A 15,767-nucleotide genomic window follows, 5' to 3' on the forward strand; every position below is an offset into this window, starting at 1 on the left:
AAGTTACTCCCATAATTCACGCAAATCATCATGGGGCGTTGGAATAAGGTGGATAGGGAACCCTAAAATATACCTTGTGTTTTAAAAATAATGCAGAGGTTTAAAGTGTATGTATTTATTTATTTTTTTCTTTTTTGTCATTTTCAATATGTGATATAAATACCAACCAACATTTGCTTTTTTTAGACCTGTCTTTTGTTTAATTTCCAATCAGATAACAAAGATCTGCACACTTTTTATTTTTATAATTGCCATTTTTAATATTTTGCTTGTTATTTAAAGTGTTTTCTTATCCATAATCTTTTGAGTCATGTTGTGTGTGATGGTGGATTAGCGACATTAGTGACATTCACCTTTGTGCTGAAGGGGTTGGATTCTGGAATCCACTGCTGCTCCAATATGTATCTCTTGAGTGATTTATAATCAAGTTATTAATCAACATTTATCCTTGTATTTGAATGACATATGACATCTTCAACTTATGTTAAAGCATTTAATTTCTTTTTCATCTTCAAACACTAAAGAATAATGATGAATATTGTCTACCTTTTACTGTGAGTAAGAACATGTTCAGAATGTTTTGGGGAAATGTGCTGTTCAGCCAACTTCAACTTTAAAAAATAGTCCGTATCTGTGTATGTGAGCTAGTATATTTGTTACAGATCCTGTATTGGAGAGGTGGACAAACTGGCGACTAGAAACGCATGATCTTTTTGTCATCCAGATAATTGTTGGGGATATGCTTTTGCCTATCAGTCCATGTGTGGACAATTTCTAAGTTTATCTATTTCTTAGCAAATCAGAATCATTTAACCTGAAGTAATGATGTTGGTGGACTCTGTTAGAGTATAATTGTTGTGGAAATGTGAACGTACGCAGAGCGGCCTACAGACTCCTTGTGAGTGTTGAAGCTGGCTTCTGCTGATGAAACTGCAAACTATTCTTCAGTAAAATTTTCTTCATTTTATTCTTTTTTTAAAACTGTCTCCGGGTCTTCATTCATCATATCTGGTCTTTTGGGTCTTAACGGTAAATTACCCTACAGTGGACAATAACTGTGTGGTTGAAGCTATTGGACATTTAAGATGGACTTATGAATTCGTTTGGGGACTGGACAGCTGTTTTGTCATGGACTTAATATACTTAAACCTATTGTCATTTGTTCACTAAAACAAAATCACCTGTTCAAAATGATAAAATGGTCAACTGAAACAGCTTCTAAAAAAATATAAGCAACTGTTGTATTATTCTTAAGCCGCCTTTCCACTGCACATTACAAACGACAGCCGTTGGACCGGAAGTAATTCATTTCCAATGGAGAGTAGTATGGGGCCTTCAAAAGACAATGACGGAGAAATATTACATTTGTTTTAAGAAATTCTAAAAATTTACTTCTCCCTGAGAACTATGTGTTTTGAACAATGTGTTTTCTGTTTTTTGGTGTATTGTTTACTGACTGCTTGGTAGTGTATATCATTTTGATCATTTTGTTTATGATTTGAGAGCAGTGCTTGATTTTGAACACAGGTAAAACTGCGCCTGAAATGAAAGTTTCATTTTGCAAGAGGAGTCAGAGGTTTTGTAAATAGTGCTTGAAGACGAGGTTTTGTGCGTAATGGTTTCAGAAAATGGAGCAAGGTTTCAGAAATTGTGTTTTAGCAATTGAGAAAAACTGTAATTGCAGTATATAAATCACAGCACATTTGAGATACAAGTTATGTTATGGAAAAATATGGTAGTAAAGAAAAAAAAATCTACAGAGATGTCAGTGAAATAGTAATTTTATTTTTGTCATTATACAGAGCCTATAGACAGCTTTTATGTTGCTGAGAAATGTATATGAAAACAGTTTTCACAAAAAGAAAAAAATTAAGTTAAAAAATTGAGGGCATCATTTCATACTGACAAATGACTTTGTTTTTGTTATATATTTGTTTCAGGCATTCAGCACAGAATAAAAGATTAAAGTGATTCAATACTTTTGCTGTTCCCTAGTATTGCATAAAAAATATCTTCACAAATTGTGTGGCATTTCTATGAAAGCTTGTTTCAAATACTAAATAAAAAAGAAAAAAAAATATTTGCGACATTTTCTCTCACAAATGTGACATTTTTCCTCAGAATTGCGTGATTTAAACTTGCAATTGCGTGTAATAAAGTCAAAATATACTTTTTTTCCTCTCACATTATAACATGCAATCTTACGATTCTGAGAAAAGAAATCAGAATTGCGAGATATAAACTCGTAACTGCCAGAAAAAAAAGTCAGAATTGCGAGAAAAAGTCAGATCGAATTGCAAGATAACTCACAATTGCAAGCAAAAAAAATCTGAATTGTGAGATAAAGTCACAAATGTCTTTTAAATGGTTTTATTCAGTGACAGAAACAAGCTTCCATACATTTCACACCAACTCTAAACTACATTTACTTTGAATATCAGACCCAAAGTCATTTGGTAACTCTGACGCACAACGATGCTTTTTAATATGAGACACTAGAGTCCTTAACTGGCCAAAGCTCTTCCCACACGGAGGGCAGTGGAATGGCTTCACTCCGGTATGAACTCGCTCATGTACTTTCACGTATCCTGAAGCACTGAAACTCTTGTCACAATACGAGCACTTGTAAGGTCTTTCTCCAGTATGGATTCTCTGGTGACATTGCAGGTATCTAGCGGTAAGAAAGGTCCTCCCACATTCACCACATTCATGATCCTTCAGGTCAGTGTGTGTTTTGTGGTGGAGTTTGAAATGATCCAGCCTTGAAAAACTCTTTCCACAGAAGAAAACACAAGTGTGGTTTAACACCTGTGTGGAAAAGCGAGGTGTTTTTTGAGGTATGATTTTGAAATGAAATCTTTACCACACTGATCACAGCTGAACGGCTTTTCTCCAGGAGTGAACGCGCAGATGATTACTGAACGCTTTGGTGCATTTGAAACTCTTCTCACACTGAGTACAGCGGTGCGGCTTCTCTCCAGTGTGAACTCGCTCGTGTGCTTTCAGGTTTCCAGACTGACGGAAACTTTTATCACAGAAAGAACACACATAAGGCCTCTCGTCTGAATGGACTTTCAGATGTGTTTTTAGATTTGCTGGTGAAATAAAGTCTTTGCCACACTGATCACAGCTGAATGGTTTTTCTCCAGAGTGAATGTGCAGATGATAACTGAGACCTGCTTTATGAGAAAAACTCTTTCCCACACTGAGAGCATGTGTGCAGCTTTTTGGCTTTTGTTCCTTGTGTTTTGAAGTCATGTTTCTCCTCCACTTCATTCACTTTGTGTCTTTGCTCCATCACTTCTATTTGGTCTAAAATAAACATTACTTAGAATCAGTTCATGGTTGTGGAAATTTAGGTAAACGGGCCATTCCACCGAATGGGTGCCATTTGCTTGTTGTAACTCTTCAAAATTAAATATTTTTCATCTTTTTTCAACACTGAATCTAATACTACACATTTTTAACTTTTCAAAATGTGTATTGGTCAATCTCAGGCAACTTTATTTAATTTTTTACAAGGTTTCAACGCAGAAGATGGATGCATGTTTTCTCAGTCCTGTTACCAAAACTCACGTGCCATTTAAAAATCATGTTTAAAAGCATGTGAGTTAATTCCTTTGTATTCACCTCAAGAAAGTGTTTATTTTGAAGAAATGGTTGATTATGTGTTCAAATAACTGATATTTGTGACAAAAAAAAAAAAAAAAAAAAAAAAAAAATCACTTTATTATAAGGCAAGATGTATTTTAATAAAAAACGCAAAACAATTTTCTCATTTAAAAGAAGACAAAAGCCTCAAGTTTATATGTTTTTAAATAATTTAATTTATTTAACCATTGTGTAAATGATGGATCAGACAAAACTGATAAAAACAGTGGTTTAACTTTATTTTTCTAGAAAAATAAATAAATTTAGTAACAGGACTGAGCACTTTGTAACAGGAATGAACGCTGGGTAACAGGACTGAGTGTCCATATGTGTGTGTATGTGTGTGAGAAAAAGAGTGCGTTTATGGCCGTGTGTGCATGTGTGTGAGTGAGATTTCTGTGTTGAAGGGATGTTCTATGTGCTAGTACTACATTACAGTGAAGGAGGTGGAAAGAGAAAGAAGGAGAGCAAGGAAAAGAGAGAGGGGGGAGAGGGAGGGAAGGAAAGACAAGAAAGGGGGAAAAGATAGGGTTGCTGGTGTGTTTCACTCCTTTCCTTGCAGCATGCCATGGGTGTGTGTTTCTTGCACCTGCAAAGTATAGGTTCTCTCCATCTTCTACAAAAGATAAGAAAGAGAAAGACAATAAGATGAAGTCACGTCATGGTGGACTGGCTCCCTGCAATGTATGGCATTCATATTGTAAAACTAATCCTAAAAATCTACAATTTAAATAATTTCAACTGTAAAACTCATGATACAGGTGAATAGTATTATATCAGCTAATATTCACATTATTAAATAACAAAACAGAGGACTTTACTCACTCCTGTTACTCTTAACTCACTCCTGTTATTTTTCATATGAGTAACAGGACTGAAAGTAACAGGATTGAGTATAAGCAAAAATGATAAAATACATGACATATGGACACATGGCGTACATGCTAATATCATGAGTACACTAAGCAAATACTACTGACTTACGTAAAGTTAATATTTTTAAAATAAACAAATAACATCAGAGAAATAATTTAGGTAACAGGACAGTACGTTGAGATTGACCTTCTCAGTCATAGTTACAATTTCACCAAATATACAGAAATTAAAATGAGAGAACTTACTTTTGGTCTTCTTATGGCCTGCGTAAGATCCAGATGATGCAACTTCCTGTTGAAAATGTGTCTTGTGGAATGTTCCAAGTTTTTTAGAGGGGGAAATGTGTGAGGGTAACAGGACTGAGTGAAAACCAGGGGACACGACTAAAATGTGTATTTTATATAACATATTATGGATTTCTTATGAAATTTATTTTTGTTTAGCATAGATGGTATATGGAGTAACACAACAATGCAAAAATAATAAGATTTCTGCCAGATTTTAATGATTATATTTCATGATAAAGTTTAGATTTAGTTAGCGGGGACATGTAACACATGCTATTTTTTAGTATTCTCAGTAGTTTTTAATAATGTTTTAAATTATACATTTTAAATTTGCAGTTAGATTAATGTTTAGGACACTTTGCTTAATAATAAAATATATTTTAGAGTTCATTTTCATGCATATTTATATATAAAATGTCCTGGGGACAGAAATGGCACCGATTCGGTGGAATGGCCCAAACACAGAAAACGATCAAGTCGAGTACAGCGTTAGATCTTTGATGTGGCAAAGCTTATTAGTTCTGTCATTCACTTCTTAGGGAGATTAAAATGTGGATGACATCTGTTTTATACAAGGTTATGAACATATTGATGCATTTATTTATGCTTTACAGCTTCCAAAGAATGAAAATGAGACACTGACCGGTTTGTTCCTCAGATGATGGATCACTCATGTCTTCAATCTCCTCTTTAATAAACTCCATCTTTAACAGTCACACAGATTTAAGCTGCTACACCTGGAGTTTGTCCTTCTCTTGGAGGATGATGGAAATATTCCCAGTATTTAATGGTGAATTATTGTGGGAGGGGCTTGTGATGTGATACTGATGACCATTTGGAAAAATCAAATATAAGTAACTTAATTTTTTATTGAACTGCTTGATTTAAACGGAAATAAGTGAACATGTTTGCTAGTAGAAATACAGTGTTTTGGTATGGTTGTGTATCATATAAACAGCTCTATACGAAGAGAGCTCATGCTTTTTAAATAAGGATGAAACAGGATGAATTAATATATAAACTAAACTTAAATCTAACACAGACAACATAAACAACATTTCATAGGCCACACAATATAAACAGCAACTTCCGGGGGGTATAATCGTCTCACCTGTGGCAACCAGGGCATCCAGCGAAAATAATCCACATATCCTTCACTGAAACTCTTACACGATCAGCTACAGCCTCTAGTGATGGGTCGTTCGCGAACGAGCCGGCTCTTTTACGTGAACGTCGGGAGCCGGCTCACATATCTGAAGAGCCGACTCTATTTTTAAAAATAAAGCCTATAGAAATTCAATCATTATGTAATGAATGATTTTAATTTTATTTAAAACAATAGACTAATAATTCAAAGAACAACACAAAAAAATATAATTATATAAGCCTAAGCGCACACACTAGAGATGGGCATTCCGGCTCTTTCGTGAGCCGGCTCGTTTGAAGAGCCGGCTCGTTTCGTGAGCCGGCTCTTCAAATAATAAACTATGATTTTGACTATGATAGGTGTGAAAACAGTTCTAATTAAATTATTAAATGAAATCATACTTGCAATGTCTCACAATTTCACAAATTGTTTTCACACCTATCATAGTCAAAGTCATAGTTAAAACATTTATTATTTAAAGAGCCGGCTCTTTTCAGTGAGCTGAGTCAAACGAGCCGGCTCACAAAAAAGAGCCGGAATGCCCATCACTAACAGCCTCATCGATTAATATTAACCACCACTTGAACTGGTCAAACCTCAAACTTTCAGCATTTAAATCTCGCGCATCCTGATTGTTTGTTTTTTACTTGGAACTTCTTCTACATGTTCCGCACTATATATAGGCACATGACGCCACCTAGTGTTCCTTTTCTCGCTTGGATGATAGTTTCGCCTTTATTTAATAAATAAATTAATTAAACTTTATTATTTCGGGTTCAAACAGCTCTGTATTTCTGGCTGCTGCGTGTTCAGCTCCCAACGCCAAAAGATATTTATATTTATCTACTAGTAGATAAAGCTTTTTTATTGTCCATCCAGGGGCGTAGTTTGCGGGGGGGATGGGGGGAGGTAACCCCCCAATATTCAAATCCATCAGTTACAACCCCCCCAATATTTCAACATGAAAATCACAGTAGATCTATACTAACATATGTATAATTCATTTATTTTGTAACAATAATTTTGTTTCTAATCGAATATGAGTTTGTCATAATAAATTAGTCAAAAAAGTACCCCCCTTCCATTGAACCGATTGGTAACGCCCAACCAATGCGCGTTGCACTTTCATGAAAACAACGCGAGTGGAGCTCTGTTTGAATGGAGAGCACGGGTAGCGCCAAAAAATGAAGAGAACCGCTGCCCAGCCGACTATATTAAACTTCTTTTCAAAGAGGGACATTAAAAAGAATAAAGCATGTACTGAGAAGGAGGTATGAAAACATTGTAATAACTAGGTACACTCCACATATAATTTAGCTAGCTAATCCATTGCAATTTAGCCATAACTATCAGTGTAACTGTAACCAGTTACCAAAACAGCCGTCTGTTTTGTTACTTCATTTTTCAATAGTGTCTTATCAATGACAAAAGTATTCATATCGGTGTTTGTTTTTTTCTTCCTTAATTAATCTGACTTTTGAACGAATTGGCTGCATGAACGATTTAAGTAGCTCACTCATTAAAACGTCGAATCGCTGCCACCTACTGGCGGTTTCAATATTTAACAATTTCTTTCTTTTTAGAATCACTCCGTTATGTTAGAATTTGATGAATGGTTATAGATAAATTCCATAAAGTTATGATAGATAGATAGATAGATAGATAGATAGATAGATAGATAGAGAAGAAATAAATTATACAATAACGCTACACATAAAACAGATTTTTTTTAATTAAAAAAAATAATAACAGGCAGCATACCAACGCTCAACCCCCCCAATGTTGAAACCAAATCTACGCCCTTGGTCCATCCAAAACCTGTTTCTGGATTACTTTTATACTCCTAGTAGTTTTGCTTTTTAGTCTTCAATATGTCAGAGAGATTTTGCCTTTTTGCCCTGTGCTTATTCTTAACGCTTTAGCCTGTATTAAATCCACTTTTTATTTTGAGCTTTGATTTTGCTGCTGCTCTGTAATAAATTTTTTTTTTCTTTTTACATCCTTGTCAATGCTTCACACTCCAGTCCAGTTGGTGGCGGCAATACACCATAAGTTGGCTTGTCAACCGCCATTAAATCATACAAGAAGAAGAAGAAGAAGAAGAATGGGTCTTAAAGGGATAGTTCACCCAAAAATGAAAATTTGATAAGATGTAGGTGTCTTTGTTTCTTCAGTAGAACACAAATGATGATTTTTAACTGCAACCGCTGCCGTCTGTCAGTCGTATAATGCAAGTCAGTGGGAACTTGGACTATATATTACTCTTATAAGAGTAAATAAAACACGACAGACAAATCCAAATTAAACCCTGCGGCTCGTGACGACACATTGATGTCTTAAGACACGAAACGATCGGTTTGTGCGAGAAACCGAACAGTATTTATATCATTTTTTACCTCTAATACACCACTATGTCCAACTGCATTCATCACTCGAGCCATCACTGCCGCTGTCAGAGCGCGATCAGACCAAACGAATCGAGTGATGAATGCAGTTGGACATAGTGGTGTATTAGAGGTAAAAAATGATATAAATACTGTTCGGTTTCTCGCACAAACCGATCGTTTCTTGTCTTAGGACATCAATGTGTCGTCACGAGCTGCAGGGTTTAATTTGGACTTGTCTGTGCAAGTTTTATTTACTCTTATTGTAGAAGTTCCCATCCACTAGCATTATTTGACTGACAGACAGCAACGGTTGGAGTTAAAAATCATCATTTGTGTTCTACTGAAGAAACAAAGACACCTACATCTTGGATGCTCTGGGGGTAAGCAGATAAACATCAAATTTTCATTTTTGGGTGAACTATCCCTTTAACATACCTCTAGCCTATGTTCATCAATGTTTTTATTACTTTTTTTATATTCACCCCATCTACATCCTGAAACGACCCATCATGTTTTCAACTTTTTTTGCTTGTATTCTCTATCATGTTTATATGTTCCTCATGTGTATTTGCTATCAAACCATAACCTCAAGTACTTAAAACTGATGCTCTTTCATGGACTTCCATACAGAAAATGTTTGATGTTTTCAGGAATATTTTCTTGAGAAATAGACTACATGCAATTTGATTTACTAACAAATAACTTAAAACCCATGTAATAGACCATCCACCTTTGTTTTGAAGGACTTCCGTTGTATATTCTATATTACTTCTTTTTCATAAGGTGCCATCAACAGCATATTAAGCAGTTCTGATTCCTAAACCTATTCCCTCAAAAAATGTAATTTGCACCACCTACTGGAGTGTAGAGCATTTACTATGGATAGAAAGTGCATTATGTACTTTCAACTTTTTCAGGCATTGCATAGGTGACCCAAAGCAGGGGTGTCAATGCACTTTTTAACTTGTAAATAAATAAATAAATAATAACTAATAATTAGTGTATGTCACTCACACAACTGTGCAAATGTAGGCCTATCTTTGTGGGTCCAGTGGAAGTATGAGAAAGTTGTGCTAAATCTCCACATTTGGTCTGATATTTCAAGGCTTCTTTATGATGAACTGAAAATTAGTAGATTTGAAAATCTAATTAAACAAAAGAATCTGCGGATTCAGATGATACATGTCTCGTCATTTGACTTAAAATGATCTCAAATTATAAACCAGTGATTGTTCAACATCAGAATTGTTTTTGTCCCATAAATCCATCTTATTTGTACACACAACTCAATGCAGAGGTTTTAAGTGGAATATTTTAACCAATCTGTAAATAAAGAAAACAACTGCATTTTTCACAGTTTGTTTATTGTTCAATATTGGTATACTTATGTTGTTACCTCAGTGTTTGTCAGCAGTCAATAATAAATAAGAAGACAGGACACCAACCTCTGTATGATACAAGACCTGATTCATTCTGTCTGTGGTTGATTTTACATACGTCACATCTCAAGTATATTTACTACAGCATTACTGGTTCAAACTCACTTGATTTAAACTACATTCATTCTCAATCAATCACAGATCAATCAAGATGTTGTATTTCCTCATAGTTATTATGTACAATCAGAACACAAAAAATGACTTTATTTATACACTGTGAAATGTTGTTGACTGGTGGCGCTTCAACTCTTAAGACTTCTTTAGTTCTCCAAGTATTTCAATAAATTCACAGTATTAAACTAGATAAGATTGTGCTTTTGGGAGTAACTCCATATTTTTTTTTTATCTCACACAATTTACTTTAATGTACACTAATGAGCCAAAACATTATAACCACCGGTACAATATGCTGTTGATGCTCCGCCTGCTACCAAAACAGCGCAAACCCATCAAGGCATGGACTCTTAAGACCTCTGAATGTGTCCTGCGGTTTCTGGCACAAGACGTTAACAGCAGATCCTTCAAGTCCTGGAGCTTGTGAGGTGGAACCGCCATGATTGAACTTGTTGGTCCAGCACATCCCACAGATGCTTAATTAGATTTTGGAGGCTAGGGCAACACCTTGAACTCTTCATCATGTTCCTCAAACCATTCCCGAACAATGTGTGCAGTGTGGCGGGGTGCATTATCCTGCTGCAAGAGGCCACTTCCACCACTGTCATGAAGGGGTGTATATCAGATCTGCAACAATGCTTAGGTAAGTGGCATGTGTCAAATTGAAGTCCACATGAATGGTCAGACCCAGGGTTTCCCAGCAGAAACATTGTCCAGAGCATCACACTCCCTCCACCGGCTTGTCATCGTCCCACAATTCATTCCTTGGTGCCATCACTTCCCCAGGTAAATGCTGCACACGTACATGGCCGTCCACGTCTAGCCGTCATTGTCGTCGTGCATCAATGAGCCTTGGGTGCATCAACACCCTGTCGCTGGTTTGTGATTTGTTCCCTCCTCAGACACTGTTGGTAAATTCTCACCACTGCTGACTGGTAGCAACACACAAGCCTTGTCGTTTCAGAAATACTCTCCCAGTCGCCTTGACAATAACAATTTGGCCCTTGTCAAAGTTGCTCAGATATTTATTCCTGCCCATTTCTCCTGCATCCAGCACTTTAGCAGGTTTCCATTACAAATTTGCGTAAAACTTTTGCGCTATTTTCTAAATAATGACGTAATGACGGCATTTCCATTAACTGATGTTATACAACTAAAATGTTTTTTTTTTCTCTCTCTGCAACGGATGTTAGTAGGTTTAAGTATATCGCAGCCACTGCACTAGCCATTATTTTTAATCAAAAGGAGATGTTGGCGTGTTATCCAAGCATTAATGTCAAGAAAAGCCCCTTCTACTTGGGAGCGGCCATGTGTGAGGTGTTTATGAGTGTTTCTCCCTCAAATCTGCTTCGAGGTCTTGATAAATTGTGGCATTTCTTTGTTGTTTAGAATCCAGTAGTCCCGTAATTCTTTTGTCTTTTATGAGTTTAATGAAGAACTCTGTCTCGCCTTCCATCCAAACATGCCGCACCATCTTTAAAGAATGATCAAATTTTATGTACGCCAGGTGACCTGTAAATGCGAAAAACTGTTTCCATTGCAGTTCTGTGAAACATTCCTTTTCCAATTGCCTGAAAAACCACCTCATTCGAGCGTAAAAACTTTTTTGCAATATATGGGAGTTTTTGCGAAATTAACGTGTTTCCATTGGGCATAGTTTCAATTTGCAATTTCAATTTTTGCAATTTGATGGGTAATGGAAACACAGCTATTCATTACGAAAACCGATGGTTTTCTCTACCCAGACCATAATATTTGGCCTTGTTAGGAGATAATCAACAACATTCGCTTCACCTGTGATTGGTCATAATGTTTTGGCTCATCAGTGTATTTGACATGAAAATGAACGTTGTTCACTGTGACGACTTCTTACATTTTTTCATATGCGTGAGAAGGCTTGGTAAATGTCTAAAGCTCTTCTCACATGGAGGACAGTAGTACGGCTTCTCTCCTGTATGAACTCGCTCGTGTGATTTCAGGTGCTCCAACCGAGAGAAACTCTTTTCACAGTACGAGCACTTGAAAGGTCTTTCTCCAGTATGAATTCTTCGGTGTCGTTTCAAATGGACGTCCGTAACGAAGCTCTTCCCACACTCACAACACACATGATCTCTCACACCGCTATGTACCTTCTGATGCCGTTTATAATGAGACATCCGTGAAAATCTCTTTCCACAAAAAGAGCACGCATAAGGCCTCTCGTTTGTATGAATTTTTAGATGTTCTTTAAGATTTGACGATGAATTAAAATCTTTACCACACTGATCACAGTTAAATGGCTTTTCTCCAGCGTGAACACGCAGATGAATTTTGAGAACGGTTGCTTTTCTGAAACTCTTCCCACACTGAGTGCAGCGGAGTGGCTTCTTTCCAGTATGAACCCGCTGATGTGCTTTCAGGTGTGTAGACATAGTGAACCTCTTGTCACACGATGAGCACTGGTAAGGTTTTTCTCCAGTATGAATTCTTTGGTGCCGTTTCAGATGCTCAGCTCTAGTAAAGCTCTTCCCACACTCAAAGCACACATAATCTCTCACACCGGTGTGTATTTTCTGGTGCTGTTTACAACTGCTCAGCCTTGAAAAACTCTTTCCACAGACAGAACACAAGTGAAGGCTCTCATCTGAATTAACTTCCAGGTGTTTATTTCGTTGTAATGATGAATTTAACTTTTTACCACACTGATTACCGTTAAATGTCTTTTCTCCAGAGTGACAGAGCAGATGATTACTGAGACTTGATGTACAAGAAAAACTCTTTCCACACTGAGAGCAGGTGTGCAGCTTTTTGGCATTTTCTCTTTGAGTTTTGCAGTCGCAATGTTCCTCCTTCACGTCATTCAGTTTATGTCTTTGTTTCACTTCCATCATGTCTAAAATACAATATTATTAAAATCAGTTCAACTGAAACTGTTTTAACAGCAAAAAAGCAACAGACATCAGGTAGATGCCAAGTCATTAGTGTATTAATACAGTAAAAATGTGGATGACAACAGATATACAAAGTTATGATAATTTAGATGAACTTCTGTATCATAAATATGTTGAACTAAAGCTTTAACAATGAAGATTCAAGACTGGACACCAACCTGTTTGTTCCTCAGTATCTTCATGTTTTATTCTGGATGGTTCTGGATCACTCATGTTTTCAATCTCCTCTTTAACAATCGCCATTTTTAATGTTTTGAACACAGATTTCAGCTGCTACACCTGGAGTTTGTCCTTGTAGGATGAAGGGAATATTCCTAGTATTGGTGAATTGTTGTAGAAGGGGCACCAGATCTGGGAAATTCAAAGATAAGTTATTGAATTTATACTAAATTATTTTAATTACATTTAAATTAGGTACCATGTGTTTTCTGTTAGAAATATAGAGTTTTTTGATATAGCATTTAAAGGTTTGTTTAATTTTTGTTCATACTCTTGACAGAAATTACTGGCTCATCATGTTTAACCGAGTTGCCGAAAAGCATCTTTGTCTCCAAAAGCTTCATTTGTTTTGGTGATGTCTGAGATCTCCTGTAAATTGGCACATTAATAACATTTCATCGGGCTGAGACAGGTAATAATGATTAATAATAAACCAGCAGACAACGTGTTTCATTGCATAAATACTTAAACTCTGGAGCTGGTTAATGTTAAAGGATTAGTTCACTTTCAAACAAAAAATTCCTGATAATTTACTCACCCCCATGTCATCCAAGATGTCCATGTCTTTCTTTCTTCAGTCAAAAAGTTATTAAATTAAGGTTTTTGATGAAAACATTCCAGGATTATTCTCCTTATCAGTTTGTTAAGTCGTGACGTAAGCCTCGACTCGTTTCACTTGAGAATGCCATCGACGGCCATTTATGAGCGCTATTTATTCATATTAAACATCAAACATTTTAAAAAGTTAAACATTTTAAATACTTACAGTCTACACAACAGTCTCCATGCTCACAGCATCACAGACATTAATATTTTAACGATTTATAAAAGATGAATCACTGTCTGGCCATCTGGAATTTTGGTATGGAGATTAAGCTTATGATTATAATTTTTTTGTAGTATTACACCATATTGCGTGTGTATATTAGCACCATGATATGAGATAGAGCGCTTGGACCCGAAAGCGCTGCCGTGTAACGTCAGCCTTAACAACCGAATAGTGGACTTCAATGGACTCCAAACGGCTGAAGGTCAAAATTTCAGTTTCAGTGCAGCTTCAAAGGGTTTTAAACAATATCACACGAGGAATAAGGGTTTTATCCAACGAAACAATCAGTCATTTTTGAAAAAAATGTATATGCTTTATATAAACAAATGATCGCCTTCCAAGTGCTTCCACCAAAACTGCACTTTCGTATTCTTCAAAAAGCTTACGCTGTATGTCCTACGCCTTCCCTATTCTTCCCTTTAAAGCCCTTTGAAGCTGCACTGAAACTGTATTTTTGACCTTCAACCATCTGGAAGCCATTGAAGTCCACTATAAGGAGAATAATCCTGGAATATTTTCATCAAAAACATTAATTTCTTTTCGACTGAAGAAAGAAAGACATGAACATCTTGGATGACATGGGGGTGAGTAAATTATCAGGAAAATTGTATTTGAAAGTTAACTAATCCTTTAAGTCTGGGAACATCTCTCACATGCAGACTGGAAATATACGGCATCGACTGAAAATATTATACAACATCACTCTGAGGAGCTTCCAACGGTGAGGGTGAAGATCGAACAAACACTCGCCTTTCGCGCTTCTCTCTTCTGCGCATCCTGAGTGCGCAGGTGCCATTCTTAAAGGGGTCGCATATTCTCAGGTAAATCACATCCCATTGCTGATACTACAGTCTTAGTACATTTGCTTACTCTATGTTATGTCTTTTCATGGCCTTTCACAACATCATCATACCCAGCAGTTTATCTGGAAGGTGTTTATTGGTGTCAGAAGTTTTAATGCTACAACAGCATTAAACATTAGAAACAGTATTTCTAACACTAAAACACTTGTTCACTTAATTGACACCAAATATCTCCTGATTATTCGACTTTTTTCATTCTTGTCAGTCTGGCAGAAATAACAATAACGGTGATGTCTGAGAAAAACAACATCAGATAAGCCGGATCAGTGTATAAGCTGCAATTTATTATTACTCTCATAAATAATGTAAAATACCGGTAAGTCAAATAAAACGTATATATAGGCTGTATAGAGTAGCCTAATCTTGGAGCTCAATCCACAAAAAAAATGCGTTTATGTCCCACTGATGGGTTAGCGGTGGACCTTTCTTTCTAAAAACGAATATATACGAATTTACACGAAATCGCAATATGGTCAAATAATTACGTTTCTCAATAATCTTGACGTGCCTTACCTTTTGATGGGCGCTTTCAAAACCCGCTGTTTGAAGCTTGAGCTTCGAAACCTTAGTGAATCATTTGTTTTGAATTAGTGATTCGGAGCGCGAATCAAACTATCACGTGATTTCAGTAAGCGAGGCTTTTGAAATTCTCTGTGAACAGTGTCATAGATATATATATATATATATATATATATATATATCATATGACTGTAAAAAAATAATGGCAAATTACAATAATGAAAAAAAAAAAATGATGTAGACCACATTAAAGTATACAAATATAGGGATTAAAAAAGTGATTTAGAGGAGGAAAATAAACGCTTAATACAAATAAATATGAGAAAAAAGAAAAAAAAAAACTGGAAAAAAAAAAAAAAACTGCGTGAGACATGTACGGTAACCGAGAAGGGACAAGTTCCCTATACTGTTGTGGCCAAGACCAAACAAAACGACCTTCCCGGTCATCTTATACATACTTCAGAGACCCACAAGGTGGCACCATTATTCTGCAAACTATAAAACTG

The 15,767-nt window shown here is 36.1% G+C and overlaps 1 protein-coding gene and 1 long non-coding RNA gene across 5 annotated transcripts; both read right to left on the reverse strand.

The window, feature by feature from the left end:
- Positions 1-3,102: 3,102 nt before the first annotated feature.
- LOC125248476 lies at positions 3,103-5,635 on the reverse strand. Its single transcript, XR_007180314.1, has 2 exons — positions 5,458-5,635; positions 3,103-3,312 (listed from the first exon to the last, which is right to left on the reverse strand). It is a non-coding gene; the product is annotated as an uncharacterized LOC125248476 (long non-coding RNA).
- Positions 5,636-11,086: 5,451 nt separating this feature from the next.
- LOC125248477 (zinc finger protein 501-like) lies at positions 11,087-15,376 on the reverse strand. Of its 4 annotated transcripts, none has more exons than XM_048160372.1 (3): positions 15,256-15,371; positions 12,990-13,182; positions 11,087-12,773 (listed from the first exon to the last, which is right to left on the reverse strand). In XM_048160372.1, exons 2-3 carry the CDS (start codon positions 13,072-13,074, stop codon positions 11,755-11,757), a joined length of 1,104 nt encoding a protein of 367 aa, XP_048016329.1. In that variant the 5' UTR covers positions 13,075-13,182; positions 15,256-15,371; the 3' UTR covers positions 11,087-11,754. The 4 variants fall into 4 exon arrangements, with proteins under 4 accessions (XP_048016329.1, XP_048016331.1, XP_048016330.1 ...); XM_048160374.1 differs by lacking the exon at positions 15,256-15,371 and adding an exon at positions 13,322-13,601 and having other exon boundaries at positions 12,990-13,122; XM_048160373.1 differs by lacking the exon at positions 15,256-15,371 and adding an exon at positions 13,322-13,601.
- Between the last annotated feature and the right edge of the window lie 391 nt (positions 15,377-15,767).

This window comes from Megalobrama amblycephala, linkage group LG16, assembly GCF_018812025.1.
Source record: "Megalobrama amblycephala isolate DHTTF-2021 linkage group LG16, ASM1881202v1, whole genome shotgun sequence".
Lineage (NCBI taxonomy): Eukaryota > Metazoa > Chordata > Actinopteri > Cypriniformes > Xenocyprididae > Megalobrama > Megalobrama amblycephala.

Coding starts and splice junctions, on each gene's coding strand:
- LOC125248477 (XM_048160372.1), bottom strand. CDS start 13,074: ATGGCGATTGTTAAAGAGGAGATTGAAAACATGAGTGATCCAGAACCA. Junction 12,774..12,989: donor AGATACTGAGGAACAAACAG/GTTGGTGTCCAG, acceptor ATTGTATTTTAG/ACATGATGGAAGTGAAACAA.